The sequence below is a fragment of the Plecotus auritus genome, assembly GCF_963455305.1.
Source record: "Plecotus auritus genome assembly, chromosome: 8".
In the NCBI taxonomy this organism is placed as follows: domain Eukaryota; kingdom Metazoa; phylum Chordata; class Mammalia; order Chiroptera; family Vespertilionidae; genus Plecotus; species Plecotus auritus.
In genome coordinates this window covers 12,707,488-12,733,778 of record NC_137782.1, presented here as the reverse complement: position 1 = coordinate 12,733,778, position 26,291 = coordinate 12,707,488, and the positions used below count along the sequence as shown (strand labels likewise).

General features: G+C 39.4%; 1 protein-coding gene across 2 annotated transcripts in view; it reads right to left on the bottom strand.

Annotated features, from left to right (window-relative positions):
• The window catches only part of SKOR2 (SKI family transcriptional corepressor 2), a 49,954-nt gene that overhangs the window by 5,610 nt on the left and 18,053 nt on the right, over window positions 1-26,291 (bottom strand). For both annotated transcript variants that reach the window (XM_080683918.1, XM_080683917.1), the window contains exons 5-7: window positions 16,158-16,223; window positions 15,679-15,777; window positions 9,264-9,331 (exon numbers count right to left, since the gene is read on the bottom strand). In XM_080683918.1, the coding sequence (XP_080540044.1) occupies window positions 9,264-9,331; window positions 15,679-15,777; window positions 16,158-16,223 (233 nt within the window). The remainder of the gene's footprint in view (window positions 1-9,263; window positions 9,332-15,678; window positions 15,778-16,157; window positions 16,224-26,291) is intronic.

Below are 26,291 nucleotides of genomic sequence, written 5' to 3'. Positions count from 1 at the left end.
TGTAAGATAAACACAAGCAAAACTCTGCAGGTAAGCTAAATTTGGAGACAGATGTGCAATGGAGACCTTTCGTCATGCCTAACAATTCCAATGCCAGTGGGTCTTCCCTGAGGAGGAAAGGTCTCTATCAGCTCAGCAGTATGGAGCTTTGGGGCATCACATTCCTAAGGCCTGTTAAAAGGCACGACCAGGACAGGACAGGTGAGCACACTGGGCTGTTGCTATAGCTTGTCTCTGAGGCTACTACATGGTATTTCACTCACAGAAGTTTTCAAGATTTTGCATTCAATAATATTTAGGTACAAAAACAAAGTGACGTTATCATGTACTGTATGTCCAAGGCCACAAAACAAGAATATGATTACAAACTAGTTCAATGTAATCTTTCATTTAATTGGAGTGATGAAATAATACTATCATTATAAATCACAAGTAAGATTAACTAACTAAACACAAACGACAACTCTGGGTAATTTCCCAATAACTACTAAGAAGCATCAGAAATAATTGCACTGAATGGAAAATATGACCCTTGAGAATTCTACCTGGATAAACTTGAAAGTACTTGTCACCTCTGGGGCATTGAATGAAAGCCTATCACATTTGATATGCTACTTTTCATTAGAAAATTCAAATGGTTGAAATCGGAAGACATATATTATTTAGATTTGCCTCTGCACTAACCCCAGTTAAGGTATTCTATCATTATGTTACTTACCTTCATCATTATAAAGCTTAATGCAGAGCTCTAAGGATTTGAATCTATTTTACACTTAAAGATATAATTACTCAGCCTTCTAGAATGTCACACGAAATATGGCTATTATGTAAAAGCAATAAGGGAAATAAAATTATTATCATTCAATTAGGCAATGTTTTTTTTAATACTTTTATATATATATATTCCCTTCATTCCCAGCATATTTATGTTTTGCTCTCCTGATATACCAGTCCATAAATAAGAACCTTTATTAATGGAAGAAGCTACAAATATACAATCACATTAGTGACTAAGATTAGCTGGACCATTTTGCTGTAATAACCGGTTAGTTGAATCAAACAGTCTTTTGAATGGAAAACAAGATTAAAATAACCATATCACTATTTTTATATGCAACCACAACATGTATGTATCTGATAGGTGCATATCTGATAAAGGGCATGGAGAGCAGCATTGAAATTAATGATTCATATAGTACCATAAAAAGCTCAGTGTCCTAATCTCGTATTTTAGGACGTGAGCTGAGATCAGCTAGATACCCATGACAAGAACAGTTACATAGGGACCTACTCTAGTTACCTCTTCTTTTCACTCTAGGTCATGCTACACCTGCCATTAACACAGACACACTGAATCTTAGTTTTCCATTGTGGTGCATGCTGCTATATGCCAAAGCACATGGATCACCTCTCTTCAGATGCATGAAAGAACGGAGACTTGAAAGGAATTCTGTTATTTAGGATAACAAGTAGAAATGATGCAAACCTTGGGGTACTAGGAATTACCAGATAGAATATATTTGTGCCCTTCTCAAATTAGCAAGAGTCCTCAACATCAAGATTAGATACCGTTGAAGATTTAGTGAGCATCTGCTCTGTGCCAGGCACTTCCTGTATAGGTAAGTCAACATCACCCTGGGTTATCTCATCAAAGCCAGTAGACTACTCATCCTACCCCAAAGAAAACTGCCTGAAGGGCACTACTTTTAGATCTAAGTCAGAATTATCTCCTCTCCTCTCCTCTCCTCTCCTCTCCTCTCCTCTCCTCTCCTCTCCTCTCCTCTCCTCTCCTCTCCCCTCCTCTCCCCTCCCCTCCCCTCCCCTCCCCTCCCCTCCCCTCCCCTCCCCTCCCCTCCCCTCCCCTCCCCTCCCCTCCCCTCCCCTCCCCTCCCCTCCTCTCCTCTCCTCTCCTTCCTCCCTTCCTTCTTTTTCAGAAACAACAATGTAGCATTTCATTAAGATGGAAACCAGAGAAGGAACAAAGGACTCAGGACAAAGAGAGGACATTTCCAAGTGAGAATATTTGATTCCAAATCTCCAGGTTGGAATTTAAAGCTGTGTCAGGAATTATCTCCAATCAAACATTGACCGTTGCATTCCTCCCTCCCTCATTAAAACAAGATGAAATAAAAGCCAAACAAAAACAAGACAAAAAGCAAAAGGTTGCAAGCTAAAAAATCATGTCTTTTTTATTCTAAGACCTAAATCATGAATGATAAATAAACAATATATTAGAACATGGCCCAGTTGTTAATGAGAGCTACCCTATTTCATTGATTCTAATACACGTTTCCCCCCTCACATTTTAACATTTCTAAAATGGGGTTTTTATAATTGATGGTGTCTTAGAACAAGAGTCGAAAGCTTCTTTTCTTGTGATCCATCAAGTAATGTTGCCTCTTATAATTGACAATACTTAAGATTCCATGAAATGCAATATTGGATTTACAGAGACCTCCGCAAATACTCCAAGCATGGGAGTTCAGGATCCTAGGGGCTCCACTTAAGTTAATTATTCCACATAAAGTTCCTGTAATAGAACTTACAAAAGCCTTCTGACCAGCTGAAATGTCACCAAGACTGGAAAGGACAAAAAAACCCTTAAAGTTATTATGTAACTTCTAAATTACCTAGTTGATTGTAGTCTGTCAAAAGTATGGAGAGCTTTCCAAAAAAGATAAACTTCTCAGTTTGTGCCAAGAGAGAGTTAGCCTAAGCTCAGACATTCAGGTGGGTCAACATCTTGAAAGGAGAAAGATGAGAAGAGGCTATATAACCAAGGAACAAGTAATGGCATTGTCAAGATGCATAGCAATAGATCAATAATTGGAAAAGGTCCCGCTGTAGCCCAAGTCTGTCAACTGCTGGAGAACCTTAAGCAGACTCTACAGAAGCCCAGACTTGCTCAAGTCCTTGGACGCGCAGGGACCTCCTTTTGTTTCATATTTAGCCACAAAACCAAAATCCTCTAGTGGCCCAGAGATATTTTTTTGAAAAATATAGTGCAAAAAAAGTAACTGTTCGACCTACTTTTAAAAAATGTAAAATACATACAGAATTCTCTGGGTTGAGACGATAGGAATCTGGGCAAGTTCACATCCTAATGAACATGGGAGAATCTCCAGGGGAAGAGGGATCACTGAAGGGCTGTCCCTTCCTACAGGGGGAGCGTTTTTTCCAGCAACGAGGAAGACCCACTGCTCCCTTCCTGCAAGGAAGCTCCGTTGCCACCATTAGGCAGCTGTAAACTGCTTTTCACAAGTCCACATGAACGTAACGTTAGAACGAACCTACTGACCTAACACGATTTTACTTGAGGCTTTAAAACATTTTTATTTTTATTGAATTTATTGGGGTGACACTGGTTAATAAAATATTTGTTCCAGGTGTACAATTCTATAACACAGCCATTTCCAACCTTTTTCATCTCATGGCACACATAAACTAATTACCAAAATTCTGTGGCACACCAAAACTACAGTATATATGTTTTGTCAATCTGACATAAAAAATAGGTATAATTTTGATTCATTCACACTGGACAGCTATTGCAATGTTGGCTGTTATCATTTTTTTTTTATTTGACAGTCTAAGGCAGCCGTAGGCAAACTACGGCCCGCGGGCCGGATCCGGCTGTTCTATCCGGTTCTCTTGCTCTCCCCTCCGCTCCTTTACTTTGAATTTATATTAGTTCACACAAACACTCCATCCATGCTTTTGTTCCGGCCCTCCGGTCCAGTTTAAGAACCCATTATGGCCCTCGAGTCAAAAAGTTTGCCCACCCCTGGCTAAGGGAAGAGAGGTCAGTGCCCCTGACTAAATAGTCAGGTATTGCATATTTAAAAAATTCTCTTGCGGCACACGGTTGAAAATCACTGCTTTAATACATCATTGTATACAGTATTGTGTGTTCACCACTTCAAGTCAAGTCTCCTTCCATCATCATTTATCCCCACTCAGTTCCCTCTGGTAATCACCATACTGCCTATGAGTTTTTTTTGTTTTGTTTTTTGCTTAATCCCTTCACCTTTTTTACCTAGCCCCCGAACCTCTCTCCCCTCTGACAGCTGTCAGTCAATCTGTTCTCTGTATCTATGATTCTGTCTTTATTTTGTTAGTTTATTTTGTACATTAGATTCCACGTATAAGTAAAATCCTAAGTTACTTGTCTTTCACTTAGCACAGCGGTTTGCTGCTCTGTTGACTAATGAGTTTGCCGACCACTGACTTAGCATAATGCTCCAGATCACCTCACACCTGTCAGAAAGGCTATCATCAACAAATCAACAAACAAGTGTTGGCAAGAATGTGGAGAAAAGGGAACCCTCGTGCACTGTTGGTGGGAATGTAGATTGATGTAGCTACTGTGGAAGGTAGCACAGAGTTACCTCAAAAAATGAAAAATGGAACTGCCTTATCACTCAGCAATTCTACTTCGGGGAATATATCCTAAGAAATCTGAAAAACGAATTCGAAAGAAGACATGCACCCCTATATTCATTGCAGCATTATTCACAGCAGCCACGACCTGGAAGCAGCCCGAGGGCCCATCAGTAGATGAGTGAATAGAAAAGCTGTGGTACATTTACTCGAGGCTTTTAGTGGAGAACTTTGAGACCTTTCACACCTAGCTGGGTACAACTGTGACTGCAGCATTCTGGACAAACAGCAGAGGGCACTTTACGCCTAGTGCATTTGCTCCATCTATGCGCCTCTTTGGCAATCCAGCAAATTCCAAGGATGTGAATCTGGGTCGTCATTTATCATGTGCTCTCTGCTGCAGCATGTCCTTCAAGAACTATGACTAAAACAGACCGTGTCTTCAACAAATAGACAGTAGTAGCTTACATATAAATGCACTTGCTTAAAAAATGGTTGCCAAATTAGCAATGAAAAATAAAAAGATTATGAAGGCATCATAATAGTCTCAGCTTGTATTGTAAATTATATTATATTCCAGTTCTTAGAAAAACCTTAATCAAAAGGTTATAGAGAGTAAAATATATTCACCTTTTTAAAAAATTGAGATATACCTGACATAAAACAATGTATGTGTTTATGAAGTTTCTTCACTTTCTTCTTAACCCTAAGGGGTGATTCATTTTATTTTTAAAGTGAAACACGTTTTTCCTAAAATCACAGTTTACTTGTGAATGAGAAATCTGTGGCTCTATATTATACTAAACAGTAATATCTTCATGAACTTGCTAAATTCTGTAACTTTTGTATTTGGTTTATAGTGAGAGGACTATATTTCTTAGGTTGTCTAAATAAATCTGGTTTAGTAATGAAACATTTTGAGCACTTGAAAACCCACGGGAGTGGAAGAGAGGGGACTTTAATACAAACGGCGTTAAATGCTGTAAAACTCTAATTTTAAGCTATTTTAAAAGTTAGCTCGTGGTCATGTATAAATGTTAAAGATACACGTGCTTTAAATCTGACACTGTGAAGAATGCGCGAGGTGAGTCAAGCATTGGACTCTACAGTCATCATAACTTGCATTTAACAAACTGGAAAAGGAAGCACTGGTGCAGAAATCACAGTCAGTGGAGAATCTAAACACGCAGGAGCCAAAGAAATTCATAAGTTTTCGTCCTACAGCAATGGCACCCCAGATGCTTTCGATATCATCTTTTGAATAAGAACACTGTAACGACATAGTACAAATACACCGTGGGTCTATGGGAATCGTTACAAAATATGAGGATTTTAATATATTTGAATTCTCTATTATTGCAGGATAGAGTGTGTTTTTATTTCATCTAGAGGGAAAAATGCCTATTCTGTAGGCAGAGGACTATTCTGTAATATATATTCTGTAAACTTTAAATATTAAAATAATTTTGAGTAAACTGTCGGGTTCTTGGGGAACAAAGTATGTAACCATATTTACAGATGAGTTAGGTCATTCAACTAAAATATTGGGAAAGTTAATAATTATGATACCTAGCAACTTCTTGATAATGTTTAGATATAATTTTCTAAAGGCATTTCCCCACAGGTACTTTAGCAAATAAAACAAGCTGAATAAGGGATTAAATTCCTGTTCAAGTAAACTTGAGTCTGCTGCCTCAGTTCCAAAGCAGATGGCATAACGTGAACACAGGTCCTTCCTGCACAAAAATATCTCCAGCCACCAAGGCTGAAACAGTTCCACTAGGAAAGTACCACTTTGAGAAGGGATGTTACTCATATTGGCATAGCGTTTTATAACTTGCATGGGCATTTCATGTTTATTACACACTTCCTCCTTACTACATCCCTATCTGGGCACTAGGCTAGGTCTTCCAACAGGTCCCTTTGGTGGAAGAACTGACACTTAATGGACTATATGGGATGAGTCTTGAACTCAAGTTTGTAGACCTTAAATCTTGTGTCTATTAGTTACAATGACAGTACAGTAATATATAAGTTTCCTATAATTCAATACTATACCTTCCTTTTGTAGTTTTGGTAGTAGTTACTTAGCACAAAAGAACATTGAAAAACTCATGACCAAACCAGGGAAATCTGGAAAAGAATTGAGGACTGCTATATTAGAATATCAGAATTGGGCCGAAACCGGTTTGGCTCAGTGGATGGAGCGTCGGCCTGCGGACTGAAGGGTCCCGGGTTCGATTCCGGTCAAGGGCATGTACCTTGGTTGCGGGCACATCCCCAGTGGGAGGTGTGCAGGAGGCAGCTGATCGATGTTTCTCTCCCATCGATGTTTCTGGCTCTCTATCCCTCTCCCTTCCTCTCTGTAAAAAAATTAATAAAAATATATTTAAAAAAAAAAAAAAGAATTGGGACAGGGCGAGTCCATGAGTAGTGATTCATTCAAGAAATGTTTCACAAGGTGCTGGGTGCTGGAGGCAGCAAGAAGCTCTCGGTATCTTATGGTAGGAGACACTAAAGAAGAGGAAAAAACAGGAGGGATAAATCATGTCTATTTCATCAATTTTTATGTTGTTAGCCTGGATATGCCTTTGAGGATTTCAGGACTTACACCTACAGGCCAGAGGTAAAAATTCTAGCTTCTTCCAAAGAATTTAATTTACAACAAGAATTTACTATCTAGAAGAATGTGAATTAATAACAGTTGTCTAGATAAATACATACCTATGATAAAATATTTTTCAATACAGAATAATAAAAATGTTTAGTAATACCAATTTGTATCTTCTATGTATCAACTATCTCAAAAGACATGAGACATTTTTTTCTTCTATCAATACTGCCTGTTTATTACATGAATGAATATCATTTCCTCTTTTACTAAAGAAACCAAATGTCAAAGAGAATTAAGACGTTTAAGTTACATAAGTAGCCTTAAACAGGGGCACTGAAGTAAATAGTTTCCTTCCTTAATGCCTGTTTTGCTAGACCCACCACCCTGAAATCACAAGTTTTTGGTCTGATGTGTGACAATTTTTGTTTTAAGAATCTGAAAACAATGCCCTGAATAAAGCCAGTAAGGTCTTAAAATTTTATATCACTCTATTTCCAATTCTATTTTTTAAACGCTTCCTTTGGACAAAGAAAACAGTAAGTGTATTCACAGTAAGTAATTACTAGTTCTTATTGTGAAAAGCTATATGTATATTTTAATCCCTGGGGGAGATAGAGAAAATCCTTTTGTGAATTTAAGTGCAACAAACAAACAAACCGAACACACACAGAAACAGAACAAGAAGAAAGATCCTGTTTAAGAGGGACTTTACGTTGAGGTGGTTTTCAGAACTGAGAGTTGTGAACCAGTGCTTTGAGATCAAGGAAAACCTCAGTGAGGGCGTTAAGACTGACAAGCAGCACTTTTAACAGAGCCCCGAATGGAGAGAAACATGAAGCACGGTTGCTTTAAAAACGACTCCCAGCACAAGCATGGCTCCTTCCATGCAGAAAGCAAAGGTTAATAACCATCCTTCTTAAATAGTCCCGACAGAGAGCTAGGTACCTGTCTCTTTAGACAAGACAGGTGGGTATGCAAAGACACATGCTTAATGGTATAAGGGTAACCTGGGCCAGCTCAGAAATGCCTCGCCACCTAAATTATAATAATAATGCTATGGCCGAAACCGGTTTGGCTCAGTGGATAGAGCGTCGGCCTGCGGACTGAAGGGTCCCAGGTTCGATTCTGGTCAAGGGCACGTACCTTGGTTGCGGGCACATCCCCAGTGGGAGGTGTGCAGGAGGCAGCTGATCGATGTTTCTCTCTCATCGATGTTTCTAGCTCTCTATCCCTCTCCCTTCCTCTCTGTAAAATATCAATAAAATATATTTTAAAAAAATAATGCTATGAATAGTACTGAGAAGCAGTGCATGTCTTTACTCAGGTGATTACAAATATCTTGCAAATGCTGAGCAGAAATCATTTCCCCATCCCTCTCATGAAAAGGAGGAAGCTGGGGAGACTGCCTTTTTAAAGATATATATTTTTTATTGATTTCAGAGAGGAAGAGAGAAAGAGATAGAAACATCAATGATGAGACTCATTGATTGGCTGCCTTTTGTACGCTCCACACTGGGGATCAAGCCTGCAACCGGGCATGTGCCCTGATCAAGAACTGAACCGTGATCTCCTGGCTCATAGGTCAGTGCTCAACCACTGAGCAACACTGGCTGGGCAGGCGAGACTGCTTTAAAGGTGCTAGTGAATAATACCAGATGTATCTGCAGGGGGACAAGGGGCGAGGAATTCATAAGGAAAAACAAAACAAAACAAAAAGAAAACCCACTACATTTATTTATCAGACATCTTCCTGTTTCCCTAGAAATAGATCTTAGTATCCACTTTTAGAGGTGATTAGGCTAGAGTAACACACTTTGTTTGGAAATAATTCTTTTCTTCTCATTATCCTGCAAGTGAATTTAATTGATTAATAGTGTTCACACTTCATTCTATCGACCGTGGAGAGCCTGGCCCAGGTCTGGGGAGTGAAGGGCAGGGGGAGGAAGATGGGAGACAGTGGCCTCCATGGAGTGTCTGGCACATCCCAGCACTGTGTTGGGAAGTTTGCACAGTGGAAGACGATGCAGGTGCCTCTGGTTTGCCCACAGAGACAATGTACACATCTGTCTATTAACACATGGTAGGTAGTTACATCCCGAGGAAGCGTACTGACACATCTGCTTATCCTGTGTCTAAGTAAATCTCTTGGTAATTAGCATGTAAACCAGCTGAGAAGTGGGTGGACCAAAGGCTTTCACAGCAAAAACACGAACAGTTTCTAAACAAGCCCATCCAGTTGCCTTTATTTTAAAGTAGAAATGGAACTTACAATTTGTAACTGTTGCACCATTTCTTCTCGGTAGGCTAGTTCCCTTTTCATCTGGTCCTGGAAGTTATCTAATAGGAGAGAGAAATAGAGACAGAAATGAATTAAAGTGCAAAATCTACTTTTAGCATATTTTGTGAAAATAGTACTGACAGCCCCATAGAAAACCCCTCCCCTATCTAAATATATAAGAGCCTAATATGCAAAGTGTCCCCTTGGGAGTTCGACAGACTGGGAGTTCGATCACTCACTATGATGTGCACTGACCATCAGGGGGCAGCGCGGAACGAAGGAAGGCCCTCACCGGCAACCGCTAGGGACCCTATCTGTGCACGTCTTTCGTGCACTGGGCCTCTAGTTTGATATATATATATTTCAAAAGTAAATAACATGGTTGTTTGAAGGAATGTTTTCAAGATTCTATAATTTAATCAGAATAGGCAGTAAACTCTGAGAGGGTAAGGTCTGTATCTTACATTTCACAGTATCTCACAACCCATGTAGTACAATCTCTTGTGCATCATCACTCTCAGAAATGTCTGGGCAGTCCTGTTTTCTAGCCTTTGCACACGTGAGAACGTTGCTAGTACCTCAAGCTTCCACTGCCTTCAGAAGTTCAGAGGGAGGGAGAAGGTGCACCTCAGATCACAGGGAATGTTGACCCTTGTACACAAAATGCCGTCTAGGTGATAAAATGGGGGTCCATTAGATATGGCTTCCTGGCTTCACTGCAGCCTGTCTCACTCCTCAAAAGAGTGCCTGACTGCCAACCTGCACACTTTTTCTCCCTGTATCAGCCTTATTTTATGGTCCTTCCCGGGCCTGGTACAGTTCTACAGGCCCCGCCTCTATGTGAGAAGTATCGTTATGCAAACTATCTTTGCCATTCTACATATTGATCATTTTTTAATTGCACTTATGGAAAAAAATGACTTCCAATGTATATATCATGTTGTTGCGTTTTCTAGATGTGGTCTTTTAAAAACAATGTGGACTTAGCCGACTACCTTTTTCTGCTTTAAATGAAAAAGTAATACAGTGTCATATTGCATCTGTGGTGGATAGTCAGGTCAGCAGTTTAAAGGAACCAGAAACACTGTCATCAGCTTTTCCCTTCCTCTTCAGCCAACTGGTGTGTGAGTCCTGTACATTCTACCTCCATCCTCTCCTCTCTTTGCCATTGTTACCCCCCAAAGCAATAGTTTCTCAGTGACCATCTGGCCTACAGCCCCTTCTTTTCCAAATTCCTCTCATTCTCCTGCTTAAAAATCTGTGATGGCTTCCCACAGCTTTCAAGATAATAAATCCTTTACCACTCACGAGACACTGGGTACTTAGACATTAACAGCACTGTTCTTTTATTTTACTGACTTCTACCTTTCTATACTATGTGAATTCCTTCTCCAACCTCAAACACATATCAATCTAGCTACCTATCATTTATTTTTAAAGACTTTTTAAAAAAACAGTTTTAGGTTCACAATGAAGTTAAGAGCAAGGTACAGAAATTTCCCATGTACCCCTACCCCCACACATACATAGTCTCCCCAATTATCAACATCACTCACCAGAGCGGTACAATTGTTATCAAGGATGAACGTACATGGACATGTCATAATTCTCCTAAGGCCATAGTCTACATCAGGATTTACTCTTGGTGTTGTACATTCTATGGATTTGGACAAATGTCTAATGACATGGATCCATCTTTATAGTATCAGGCAGTAGTTTCACTGCCCTGAAATCCTCTGTGCTCTGCCTCCTCATCCCTTTTCTCCACCCGACTCCTGGCAACCACTGATCTCTTTATTGCTTCCATAGTCTTGCCTTTCATAATTTATTTTTTTAAAAGACCCAATCCCTAATTTCACCCCTGAATTTAATGTGAAAGGTACTGTTCTATAGGTAAGTATGTGGTGCCAATGAAATGGTTGCGGGCGAAGCTTTCATTCCCTTGGGGAGTTAAGGGGCACAGTTTAATGGAGGATTAAAAAAAAACCATTAGGCCAAATTTCTCTAATGAGAATCACTTAAAACACAACTATTTTTGGAAACATAGTATAAAAGGAGGGAGCAGAGAAAAAGCACTGAAGCACCACCTGCCAGCCAGCACAAGGGCAAGGGCTGTGCTCTGTTAACATGCCCATTTGAAAGCCAAAGGGTTTTCCAAACAATACTAAAAAGTATCCAGCCACCCTAGCCGATTTGGCTCAGTGGATAGAGCATCAGCCTACGGACTGAAGGGTCCCAGGTTCCATTCCGACCAAGGGCACATGCCTGAGTTGTGGGCTCAGTCCCCAGTAGGGGGTGTGCAGGAGGCAGCCAATCAATGATTCTCTCTCATCATTGATGTTTCCTATCTCTCTATCCTCTCCCTTCCTCTCTAAAATCAATAAAAATATATTGGAAAAAAAAGTATCCAGCCTACGTTTCTGGGACCAGAAATAGAAAAACCCATACAGTACATATGGTTTACCGGGTAGAGCCTACTCATCAAGCTATGGGCTCACAGCAAAATTGTGTGGACAAATGTGTAATGACATGTAGCAATCATTATAGTATCAGACAGAGTAGTTTTAATACATTTTTAAATGATCTAAAGTTATTTAATTTTTAAAAATTGTGTTCAACACACTTGTTTACATTTTATTATCATTGCTTTTAAACAACTATTGAGACTTCTGATCTATACTGGTAAAGGAGAAGGAAGACTAGACAAGTTTGCTAGGGAAGGTGGACACAATGTGGTGGCAAAAATGACTTTGGGATTGAGAGCTGCAAACACGATCTGACCCGTCACTAGAGGGGGAGATGGAATGGTGGCATGTTGGGGACGGGTCTCTGATCATGTACTCCTGTCCAACTAAATGCAACCGTCTTTGCAGGACGTTTGACCAGCTGTCCTATTGTCATCTCAAAGTGACCTTGATAAGAGTGAACTCTTCCTCATCCATTTCCTCCAATTTCCACCCAATTCCACATTTCCACCCAATTCTAGATTACATTTTTCCCACCTCTCCTCACAATGCCTGCCCTACCTCCCTGCTCATGTCTTACCCAGTTTGTCAGCTAAACGCATTGTCTGGTATCAAACTAAGTTTCACTGTCTGTCCCACTCTTGATAACTACAGCCCAATAAATCTCAAGAAGTTCTGGCTTCTCATATCAGCTGGTTGACTGTCAAGTCCCCGCAGCATCTAAATATCAAACTTTAAAGTAGACTATGGTCGCAACAACGCACATCACCATGGAGCAGTCACTGTGCTCAACACTTTGTATATTTCACTCAAGTAATCCTTTCAGCAACACCCTGAGGTAGGTGGCAGCACTGTTTTACAGTTGAAAGGGCTTAGGTGATAGCCTAAGGTTACTCAGTCACTAAGGTTTCTCACTGCGCTCCTCTGCTCTGAAATGCATGCCTGGCTACGCTGCTTGAGCACGGTCTTCCTCCCCATCCCAGCAAGTGAGAGACTGGCTTGTTCCTCCTCCTCTCAATTTCTGACCCCCCTCCCAATATAGAGATGCTTTCTCCTCCTCTTCCCCTTTCTCTTCTTCCTCCACCTGGTCTTCCACCACCTCCTCCTACTCCTCCTTCCTCTAATCTTTATCCTCACCTTTATTTATTCCCCTGCTCCTCTTTAACCCTCAGAACCACAACAAGAATCCTAAGAGAAACTCAGAAACTTATTCTAGAATTGCTCTTCTGGAGCTCAGTGCTAATAATCTCTTCCTCCTCCTGCTTAGTCATCGCAGCTGACGTTACTGAGCACCGGGGACGTGCACAGCCCTTCACGGACCCTCCCATTTACCCTCTCATCTTCCTATGAGACAGGAATTATTGGCCCCATTTTACAGGGTCCAGGGTCCTACAACCAGGAAGTGGCAGAGCTCCTTTTGGAAGCCAGCATAGCTGAACTCAGGTTGGGTTGATTTTTGAGCCTGCGTTCCTACTTGCCACGTGCGATAGCTTAGCCGAGTCCCGTGTTCTAAGTGAACTGGGTTTAGGGGTTTGACTATGAGTGTCTGTCCCCCTCCTAGTAAAAAGCTCTGCAAAACTCTGGCCGGGATTCCTCTAGGCTTCCTTCTGATACAGACGCTTTACGAAGAAGTTCCGTTTTCCCCTTTCCATCTGAGTGAATCTAAATCCGCCCACCAGCCTCAAGGCCTCTCACGTTGAGCTAGCCAGCACACAATGTGCATTTGCTATCTCACTGGTGTGAAATTAACTGCCTCTTTGCGGTGTGTCTAGACCACGCATTATTCAAACTTGGGCACACACACACCACTTCCTTGGTCAGTGGAATACGCTGCAGAGAAAAAAGAGGAAAAATTTGTTGTTGTTGTTGTTTAATTGAAGCGTTTCGTATGTGTGGTAATCACAGAGGATTCATTTTAATTCAGATCAAAAGGCCGAATGAATGGCCGGTTGTACTATGACATTCTAACTTAAAAAAAAAAAAAAAAGGAAACATGTGCATGTTGTATACAGTAGAGCAGTTAATAAAGAAAACTTATAAATGAGTACAAATTAATTTGTGCCAATGATTCATTAGCTTTTATTAATGGAATCAATCATGGCTACACTGGCTTCAAGGAAAGCAGGGGGACACGCTAGGGATTCCAGCCAGCTCTGTTGGATCTAAAAGCAGGGATTTGCAAACTTGACAATTACATAAACATCAACTTATAGGGGAAACTAATCATTCAATGTTTGCTCAATTCTGCAAGGAACCTTGCAGTCTTTCTTAAGATACAGTGTTAGAAATTAGAGAACCCTGGGTCCTTTGGAAGCATCTGCTTTTTGAGGTTTCAAAGATATTTTTAATACATTTCTCTTTTTCTCGAAGCTCCAAATATCATGATGTTCCTAATACACTATCAAAGACTGTTGACCATCCTTCTCCAGTCGATCTTATTTTAAGCCTCAGCAGGCTTTCTCCAAGTTCAAAATACGGGGTGTACCGTGAACTCCGTGCCTCCCTCCAGGGCACTAAGAGATCACACACTCGGCAGACCCCGTTACTCCTGCGGTCAGAGCTCTCTTCCTTCCTGCGTCCTCTTGCTTTTACTGCGCTAAGTGTTCTGGTGGAACTCAATTTGACATGTTACCAGGAATGTAGCCCCATTCAAAACTGCAACCCGAGAAGACACAACTTTCAATTGTGCTGATGAGTACATGGGAGAGGCCCTGATCAACACAGACCTGCCTGCTGATATTATTAAAATAGTCACAGTTCCTGGAAAATCTTCTTCCACATGCTGGTCTAGGTCTCTAGAACAGGAATTGACAATATATGTTTTGTGATGCCCAGATTAATAAACAAGGGACATGCTGACATTCTAAAAATGTATCTCAGAAAAATTAATATAAATTTACATAATTTAAAATACACGTTCACATACTATTTTATTTCCCATTTTCCCTGGAGAGAGGACTATGAGTAAGTAAAACTCCAAAAGCTTGAAAAAAAATACGACTGTTAATGTATTTGTTCAAATGTGACACAGACTGGGGCTGGTGGATTTTAGAAACCTGGACACCTACATAAAGTCTGAAATTCCAGGATTCTGGCAGTACAACCAATAGCTTTTACAATAAAATATCTCCTGCCATCGAAGTTGAAGTGGAACTTTGACATTAAATATGGATGGAGAACCCAAAACTACTAAAATTATAATAATTTCAATTAATAAAACAAGCATATGTACATTGAATTGATAAATTTTAAATCTTCATATATATATGAAGATTTAAATATATATGCATATTTCAAGCACCAAACAGCTCTCTAGCCAGCACAATCTGAGAATACAAATTAATTGTTCTTTTGTTTTTTTCTATCTCAGGGAATAAAAATACCTGAGTAATTCTTTTAAAAAATATACAGCCTAGCCCAGCTAGTATGGCTCATTGGCTGAGTGTTGACCTATGAACCAGGAGGTCACAGTTCGAATCCCAGTCAGGGCACATGCCCAGTGTGGGACATACAGGAGGCAGCTGATCAATGATTCTCTCTCATCATTGATGTTTCTATCTCTCTCTCTCCCTTCCCCTTTCTCTCTGAAATCAATAAAAATATATTTTAAAAATAAATACAGCCTAAGCATTTCTGAATATTTAAATACATCTAACATTTAATGGTACATTTGCATACATATTTTAAATATACACAATACATACATACAGATACATATACACCACTGCAATAAATACCAAAGGTTCTTCTATGAAATTTCATCTGTGAGCTGATTCAAAGCATAAATAAGAGACTAAAATTTCCTAATATTTACATGGAGATCAGAGGAAGACTGTGCAGCACTTTATACAGTCACTTAATCCTCAGAAGCATATTCTTTAGCCTAATAATAGGAATGTCATCAAATTTCATAAAGCAATGAAATAAAAATGATTTCTTACTGAATACTGGGAAAGATGTATTTCCTTTTAACACTTGGAATTCTTGTTCCAGTCGTCTCCGTAAATCTATTTGTTCAAATAAAACCTTCTGAAGTTCTTCTAATAAAGAAAAAAGGAAGAGTCATTTTACTAATCTTTATAAATAACTCTCCAGAGAACTGTTATATATGGCAATTTATTATTAGAAGACGAAATATTTTACCAGTTTAAAAAGTGTTGCATAGACATAGGATAGATTTGTGCAGAAATCCATGAATATAAATCAATGTAATATATTATTTTAAAGTATTATATTACAGTGTCATGTATTGATTGATATGTATGCATTAATCTCAATTATATCCACCCAATGGTCCATATATTATTCATATGTTGCTTGTCAAGCTTAAAATACGGCATAGAACAAAAATATCCTCCTATTATCTCTGTAAGTCTTTTAAAGCAAAGAGAAGTTCCACAGAATTAAAACTTTTCTTTACCTTTCCCCATATTTTCTACATCCTTTTTGAGTGAATGAGGTGAATTTGTTTCTTGAGTGTGTTCACCTTAAAAAAAAAAGGGGGGGTGGGGAAAATATTAGTTTCGTGTGGGCTATTTTCTGAACGTTTTTCTCTTCATTTTGTTTCAATAGCTATGAAAGAGCTTATTATTTACTATAACTTGAAACTGGAAGTCCACAGAACCAAATGTCCTCATTTGCTCATGTTCGATCCCCCAGAAGCATGGGGGGACTAGAGAAAATGAGGGCACAGCCTATGTAGCCTGTGATGGCAGCTCCGTGAAAGTAGATTCCTGAAGTTAGCCCCTCTCCCCGCCCCAGTACTATCTCCTTTACAACAAAGGTAATTGTTAGAATGGGCAAGAGAGGCAGTTGAGCAGTCAACATTTCTGGAAGAAGTCTGATCAGAGTCCCTCTCCCTTCAGAAGTGAAGAAGTGTGCTGACTATTGGAAGGCCCCCCAAACCGTGGAAGCAGAAGACTCCTGCCATCTGGAGCCACCCAAGTCTGGGACAGTGAAAAAGGAATGGGAGGAGGCTTCAGTTGTCCTTGAGAGAGAATTTACAAGCCTGGAACAATTTCCTAATAAGTGATAGGTTTTTAAAAAAATCAACCTAAAACAGAGACTAGTTATCTTCTATTACTTTGTAATATTCACATGCGTGCTGATAATTTCTTAACTACTTGCCTTTAACCAATAAAGACGATATTGTGGGTAAAGGTTAGATTGCTTTTCTTACCTATTTTGCTTAAGTGCTAACCAGAATGAGGGCAAGATAAAGGAAATGTATTTATCTACACTCATAAATTCAGACTATACGATCCAGAATTATAAATAAACCAAAGAAATCCAATCATTCAGCTAACCAGAATTTTTTTTGTTTTCAAATTTCAACGGGCTACTGGCAACTATCCATAAAATGTAACATGCTTTCCAAAGAGGTGAGGCCGTTTACAGACAAAAGTACTCTGAGGTTTCATGGATTTTGGTCCCCCGAGTCAGCCCCCTCTGTGTCCCTGGAGCTGTTTGCTTACTTGCCTACCTCACCCACCAGGTGGCATGCTACTTGGAGGTAGGGCTCTGTCTTTGCTGCATGGCCAGTGCCTAGCACAGTGCTGCACAGGCAACAGATACTCAATAAATTGTTTTCAGTTGTCACTGAAAGGAACCTCAGGAGGTTGTAAATTCTAAATTAAAACCCGGGCTAGAATGCATCATTTCAATTCTCTCCTCACTATTTATTCATTTCCCTTCCTCAGCAAGAAATGGAATGTAATGGCCCTGGTCACTTGTAGGAATACTGGGAGATTTCACTGTCAAGGTAAAAATTCCTACAAGGGAGACAGAAATTCTCTCCAAAGTGGCAGGGAGACAGGTCAGTACCAGGACAGACAGGAAAATCCTTAGCAGGATCTTATAAATGGCGGTTCTGCAGTCCACCTGAAGACGGTTGGGAGTATGTGTGTGCAGGTATGTGTGTATGCGTATAGGTGTGTGTATGTAAATACATATATGTAAATATAATCTATGCAAATATTCCTACACATGTGCATAGTTATGAGAGGGTGCTTACTGCTCCCCATCAGTAGGACAAGAATATCGTTGGCAGCCATGAGTTCCTTAATGCAGGCATTTTCTCTAGTAGCTAGAGCATACTTGCACAACCTCATTCCCACTCTCATCTCGACATGACTTTTCTCTATAGGCTTCTGAATGTTCAAACTTTGGCTTTCTTCTCCATATAATAAAATATGAGGAAATATCTGTGAAGCATTCTAAAAATAGGCCTCTACGTAATTCCTATAAAATACTAGTATCTAAAACAAGAGTAACATGAAGGTGGGTAGCAAATCGTAAATACGTAAACCAGCTATAACGGTATTTTGAAAGGAAGATAAATGCATAATATATGCAGTTTTGACTATGTTTGCTCTAGTCAAACATAGACAGTTCATACTCAGACAATCTTGAGTCTGAACAAGAGGAGGAACAAGAATGCACAGACCTCTGCATCCATTTACAGGGCGTAATAAAACCCTGCAACACTCAACACTCAGTTTAAATGAGGTAGTTTGTTTCTGAACAGGCAACTCTAGAAGCCAAGACCTTTTCACATTTGACACCAGATTCTTTTTGATTCAATAGTGGATTTTGTGAGCAGTTTATTCTGTATTACATTTCAATGAGATAATTAAATGTAAAAGTTAAAATATGACGTGTTAAAATGCACTTCTTTCCACTTCACAATTAGGAGGCTTATATAGGTATGAAACCATTAAACAAATGGCTAGTAGATGGAAAGTATATTAACCACAGGCAAATCTACGGATGACATTAGTAATAAGCCTTTCTTTTCATCAGCTTTGGGTTTATTAATAGTTGACATCAGTGTTTATTTCAAAGAGATACTCTATTCCAACTTCTGGGTAAAATCTGCCAATTTTGAGCTTAGATCGAATGTTTCACATACAAAGGGTTTTTAAAAATAGTTCAATGCTAGTAAGTAAGGAGCACAGATGCTTCTGCTGCCTTTTGTGTATCTGGACCACTGCCTTTTGCATATTACTAATCTGTAAAAACCAGATTGTTAATGGTGGTTAAAAATGACCGCTGGGAGCCGGGATATGTTTGTTCACTATTACTGCTAATGTTTTCCATCTGGTTAACAAAAAAGGCAGTCTAATACTAGATTAAATAAATGAGATTTAGTTGACAGTGAGCTTCCAATTTTTATAAATATTCCATCAGGTTAAATGCATTTTACTTTTCTAAAATTAATGAATGGCTTTGGAGACATCCCAAAATGAAAATGCTTTCTTTCCTTCCCACTATATTGCCCCCTTTTAAAAGTTACAAAAGGCCATAGTGATCTTAATTGTGTAGAGCTATGGGAGAGCAAATTATAGTGTGAAGGAACATCTTTCTTAGAAGCCGGTCTTAAGACATATCTCAAGTCAGACTGTGAAAGAACACGTTTGAGTGGCGTACAGTTGGAGAGCAATGGGTAATCACGGCATAAGATGCATCCTGCGCACCGAGGTGACCAGTGGGGCTGCTCAGGGCTGTGTATGCACCAGCGCTCCACAAGGGCACGTCCTCAGGTCCAGTTCAATGGGACCAGCATCGCTGCCTGTCAATCCTGCTCGCCCCGAGGGGAGGGGCAGCGACATGTCACATCAGAGAAACTGCGTTTCTGCCAAGTGCAGTAGAGGTCAGAGGACCAGGAGTCACGTGGTTCCTGCTTCCCTGGTCTCGCCAGCACCAGGTGGTCCCACATTCCAGGTGAATATTCCACCCCACCCACCCTTCATTCTGCCCTCACACAGCCATCAGAAAATGGAAGTACAGAGGGATGGATGTGAGAAAATGCCGCACTGAAGTAGACATGAGCAGTAAATAGCACACGAAGAGACTGAGTATCTAAATTCTAAAGGGAGAAAAAAGCCTGGCCAGTGTGGCTCAATGGTTGAGCATTGACCCAGGCACCAAGAGGTCACCGGTTCGATTTCTGGTCAGGGCACATACTCAGGTTGTGGGCTCAGTCACCAGAAGGGGGCATGTAGGAGGTAGCCAATCAATGATAAACCTCTCTCATCGATTTTTTTTATCTCTTTCTCCCTCTCCCTTCCTCTCTCTCTAAAAATCAATAAAAACACATTTTAAAAAAATAAAGGGAGACACAAAAACAATAAACGAGAGCCAATAAATTCATTAGCACCACTTTTCAAAGCAGATGAGTAATTACTTTTTCTTAAAAATCGTGGCACACCTCTGCTCAAGAACCTGCAATAGCTCCCATGGCCTACACCAGTGGTCGGCCAACTGTGGCTCACGAGCCACATGCGGCTCTTTGGCTCCTTGAGTATGGCTCTTCCACAAAATACCACGGCCTGGGCGAGTCTATTTTGAAGAAGTGGCATTAGAAGAAGTTTAAGTTTAAAAAATTTGGCTCTCAAAAGAAATTTCAGTCGTTGTACTGCTGATATTTGGCTCTGTTGACTAATGAGTTTGCCGACCACTGGCCTACACCACAGAATCCACTCTAAATTCCTCCTTCTGAGCCTTCAGGTTTTCTCATAACCTTGTCTCATGGGCTGAGCTGAGCTTTTTCTGTCACCAAACACAAACCCTTTACTCTAGTTAGGTCTTTATTTCGTGTTCTTGCTGGATCTCCCTTACATTGTTTCTCTTGCCTAAGGTTCCCATACCCCCTCCTCTCAATCCATCCAAAATCAGAATGCCACTCCAGTCTCTGCTTCCGTAAAGCCTTTTCCAGCTTCTGCAAATGCTGCCGATGCATCCCTTCCTTGGTTGAAGTTCTAGGTGCTGACTGCCTTTACAGGGCCACTTTGTACCCAAGAGCCTGGTGCGTTACAACAGATGCAAGTCTAGTCTTCCCCAGCTTTCTAAGGCCAGGAAGATCCTGCCCTACAGGTAACCTCCATCACCTCTACCCCAGGCAGGAGTACAGATACTTTCAACAAATACCGTTTGCACTTAATTCAATCTGGTTTGTGAAAGATATACGCACTAATGCTATTGCAAATCCTCAATAGTCATAAGGGGTCTTTAAGGACTAACTCATTCCTAGAAATGAAAAAGCACACTTGGATCCATTTGTATATTCTAAGGCTTATTGTCTATTTTCAGTTTACTGGGGAAGTGTGTGATGTTTCAAGTTTTATACCTATTTGACATTTTGAAATTTCTTTCAGAGAGAAACAAAACCACAGCACGGCATGTTAACCAAGACATGGAAATATTAATGTATATGTCTGTTGTTGCTTCCACCAGGAGAAAATACCTGGCATTTTTAGAGCTCACTTAATTTTAAGAGCCAAACGAATAGGTGAGATGTTCTGTTGGTTGTCATAGGACAGGAGGAAGAACTGATTAAATGGATAGTCCTGTTCTCAAGCTAAACTCGAATTCAATACCTAAGATCATTTAAATATCGTTCCCCGGATGTGTACAGGACGAAGAGTATAAACTTTGGCATTCATCCATCCCTTCTGTGAAAATACATTCTCTCTCCTTCCTTCTCCTTTCACCCCCACTTGGTCTCCGACTCCTGGTCTTGGCTGTTCCCCTGTTAACTTGACTTACAACCAGCATTCAGAGGCGCTGCCCCAGAGGCTAGCAAATTGCTTATTACTGAAAGGTCCCCGATGTTCCCCCAGGACAAGTGTCGTCCACACTTGATGACACATTTGGAGAAAACATTTCCTTTTCTGGAAAGAGAGTGTGTTATTTAATTGTACACTCAAGGGTAGATTTAGTCAATGAAACTATTTTGGTTTGGGACTGTGTCTACAGATGAGATACACAGGTACGCTAACGTTGGGATACAGAATAAAAACTTTCAGTCGAACATCCAGATGTTTCCATAGACGGTGGGGACTCGTGTGTTCTGGTGAGGCCAGCAGGCCCTATGTGATCTGCTAGTCAGGCTCTGGTCTCTCCCCACAGGTCCCAATGCACTGGCATGCTTTCCGGACTGGGCTGAGGTTCTGCCATCTCCCCTTCCAACAGCCTGGGCCCAGGGCCTGGCCTCTATTTAGAATGTTCAATTCCTAAATAAACTATGAATTTTAATAATGAATTTTAGTTTTATAACCTGGCCTTAATTTATTAGACTTTCTGGAATTTTTATTTTCTCTTCCCCTAAAAATCTATCTTATAATTTGGGTGGGGTCAAAGTTAATCTGCAGTTGGTATAGTGAGGGCATTTCACAGTAACCAAAATTCAGCACCACATACGCTTTAGAGAGGTTTTCAAGAACACTTTGGATGAAAGCATCAAAAAAAAAAAATCAATCACCCAGAAAGCAAGGTTGAATAATTTCCTTCTCTATCAGTGGGACATGGACTTCTGCTAATTTCTTAGTGTTTAATTGTACATTCAACTCTTCCCCTTGACATCTGGCACTTTGGTGAGGTCACAGAACAAAAGGGGGGAAAAAATCAGTATCACTGGGGAAGGTATGTTAGAGAATGCACTAACTAAATATTAACTCCATTAGTGAAAAAGGGGAGCAGGAGAAAGAATAGTACTGGTGGGGTTACAGTAAATTAAGAAGTAAATTTTACAGTTCATGACAAAAATTTATTGTGAGTTGCAAATGCATTGCTCCTTGAATCAGTATATCAAATATCTTTGATTAGTGAATACTGAGTTCATTTAGAATTCTCTTGAGTTTTAGGACTTGTGTTGTCAATTCACACCATTTAATTTTTTTTTCCTGAAGAGTTTTTCATCTTCCTTCATCTCCTTAAGTTTCATATAAAAATTTTTTAAATCACAAGAAGGAACATTTTTAATAAATAAAAAGAAACTGACATCAGAAATGTGGAGATTATTTAATTTTGAATAAATATATTAAAAGACCTCAAAATTCATTGCTCATAAAAATGTCAGCAGTAATTTAGAGGTGGGAGGTTTTATCAAATTTTACAGGTGGATAAACTGAGGCACAAAGTAGTTAAAGGGCTTACCCAAAGACACCTAGTGAGAGAGTTAAAACGCAGATATACTAGTCTGTGCTTTTTAGAAATGTTCTTCTTTTTTAAAAAAAAAAATCATAAGCATGTTCTAAAATAGAATGGAATAATAAATCAGTGTGCCTCATCTGCTATATATTCATGAGAAGTGTAACTGCTTCTTACTATTCTCAGAAACCCATCCAGAGCATATTAAGTACACTAGAGAATCATACCAGTGAAAATCAAATTGATTTTAAAACTTCTACATATATAACAAGATGCAGCCATGCTCAGAGTCCAATGGTGCTGGTGTTTCTACAATGAGGGATATTGAAATCAGATGACTCCGCTTTATGTGATTTCCTTGACCTGCCATAGCTTTGAGCTGCCTCACCAGCTTACCCGACTGCATCCAATTTCAAATCACTCAATTTCACCAAAGTTATTCAAAACAGATATGCAAAACTTAGTCTGGGTTTGCAAGAAAGTGCTGCCACTTATATTTTTGAATAGGTAACATTTTGACCAAATTACCATCTCCCTAATCTATATTACTTAGCTTTAAGCCATGGGTCTAATTTTAAAAAGACCTAGAGATAAAAGTTCTACTGGCTTCTGGGGACTATGGGCTGCTGAAAAAACCTCATGTTTGGTCCCTTTAATTATATACAAGTACAATATCTGCTGTGTGTAAGGTTAATGACCATTACCAGGGAGGTTTTTAAAAAACCATTTAAAAATGTAATCTCTTTGAAATTGTTGAAAAGTAACAGTTACCAATAAGGCTGAAAGGTTGAAGGGAGGCTAAACTTAATTAAGATGATGAACTAAAAAAATCAACTGGAACTAAGTATCATTGTTAAACTGATTTTATAGCAGGGATCAATTAAAGTAAGTATCTATCATTTCAAGATAAGTCTATAACCTTACTTGTTTACAGAAAGATGCTAGGAATTTCTTCATAAACTATATCTATGATTGTTATTGGAGGAAAAATTTCATGTAAAAATAAAAAATTGCATGCTGACTTCTTAGGTAGTTTGAAAAGACATTTCATTCTTTTATGTTGTACTGCATATGCACCAAAATAAAATACTGATATTTTCCAATAACACTGGTTGAATTAAACAATGGCTAAAGCACACTTGGTTATATAAACCTCACTGGATGGTATTTTGTGTAGACCAGGAGTAAAGTGTTCATACTGCATTACAGCAGATCTGACCCCTCCTTTGGTTTCAAAGAAACCTGAGAGCAGGGACTCGTATTGATGCTATCTCTGAATCCCCAGGCCCAGCAAAGTACATAGCACACAGTAGGCATTCTATAATATTTGGGAGTACTTGAGTAAGTAAACAAATGAAGTTAAAAGTTGTTACATGGGGAGAAATAACTCCATTCATAAGCAGGTTATTCTGCATAAAGCATTCTGCTGCTACCATCCCAAAGCAGCTAACTACAGTCTTCATAAGATCTTTGGCTCATCTAGAGTTTTGACAGTTTGCTAAATGAATGGATGTTTGGAGTCTGACCACAAAGAAATACGTTAATACCACAACATAGGCCAATTGGGTACCCACTCTGGGATTTTCTAGAGCGTGCATTCCAACGTGAAGACCATCATCAGCTAATCTCTGCTACAGCAAGAACAGCTGGAGGCACACAAGTCACACGGCAACACGAACTCCTGAACACTTTGTGCTGTTTACAACATCATTTGCACATACTCAGCAAAGAAACCAGAGGATGAAGTTTTTGTGACCCAGATTCCAAATCAAATTTAACAAAATATATTCTTCACCTCAACATTTGATCAAGAATGTTTTCAACTCTTCCACATCCCACCTGTTTCCCATCTAATACAGGATAATAATGCGATATAACCTACTATCTACATACTTTCCTGAATAATGTGAGAATGAAATTGCAACATGGAAAATCAATATGGAACAACTTTCTCTGGGAATTTGTATCAAATTAATTATTGTGAGGGAGGGACTAGTAATATATCAATAGTATGACTAGGTGTTATTACCAACATAACTATTGACTCTCTAGCCCTGAGCTCCAGGCACTGTGGAAATTTTATGTGAACACCGATCCGACTATACTTTTACTTCCTTCCTTTGGGCCTTTGTATTTCTGTCTGAATATCAAACGACAGTGGATTCTGTGTTTTTTATCCATTCTGGCTATCATCTTTGGGGTTCTGATGGCTTTTCAGGGTTTACTGAACTTATTAAATGTGAAGGAGCCAAACCCCTTCCAAGGCCAGGAGGAGCTTGCTTTCAAATGAAACCAGCTTAACCATCCAAATCAGAGGCTCATGAAGAACAGAAATTCAGTTTCCAACAATCTGCAGCGATCATTAATATACATGAAATGAAGAGGCTATAACTCTGTGAAAGAGTCAGTATGTTTAAATACATTTAGATTTCTAATGGATAGGCATATTTGTTGAAATGCTAACTTAAAAATTTTGTAAGAATTATGAATGTTGCCCAAGTTGGTTTGGCTCAGTGGATAGTGTTGGCCTATGGACTGGAGGGTCCCAGTTTTGATTCTGGTCAAGGGCACATGCCTGGGTTGCAGGCTCCATCCGCAGTGGGGGGCATGCAGGAGGCAGCTGATCAATGATTCTCTCTCCTCATTGATGTTTCTCTCTCTCCCTCTCCCTTCCTCTCTGAAATCAATAAAAATATATTTTAAAAAAGAACTATGAATGTTCACTGTTACTGAAATGTAGGAAATTAAAGTTCCTAAAAAGAGATGATTTCAGACTGTGGTATTTGGATTTTCTCATTAAATCTATGGGAACATTTAAATTTAACAATTTAAACATTGAATTATCCTATAGTTTTGTACAAATCATTGCTAATTCTTGAAAAGCTATGTACATTTTACATCTTCTATAGAGTATCTTACAAATTTTTACTTTTATTTCCTTTAACATTTGCACCCAAATAGAATAAGAGTTATGATGATTTCTGCTTTAGCTAAATGAAATGTAAGGTCTGCTGCAAATTATTCTCTAGATGTGTATTTTATGTTAAATACATGTATACTATAATTTGAACTTTAATAACACCAATAGCCAACTTCCAAATAAAACCCTTTAAATTGAGGCAGTCAAAAACAACCTTAAGATTAATGCATATAAATTACAAAGTACTCATTTTAACAAGTAACACTAAATGAAAACCTGTCTTAAGATTAGTGAATGAGAAGTGGGGTCCATGTCCTGCCTCTAAGTGGGTTACATTATTTTTAAAAATACACAGTCACTGCTACATGCAAGTTTTCTTACGTTATTGGACTTGAAGCTTCATGGGGCCTCCTACAAAATAAGGTCATACACAAGATAAAACAAAACCAAATAAAAATTCCCCCAAAAGTTAGATACTGACAGTGCCACTAGATGCAACACTGCTTTGAAACTATCTGAGCTTTGTCTATACTGATAGAGAGGAATGCGGATTTTCTGAATGCTCATTGGTTGTGCAACACAGACCTACCAAAGGTCTCCATCCTCTTCAGCTGTTGAAACAGCCAGCATTTATTTGCATTCACCAGGGTACATAAAGACTCCCATCTGTGTTTTCTAGGCCTGGCAGGAATTGGGCTACTTTTA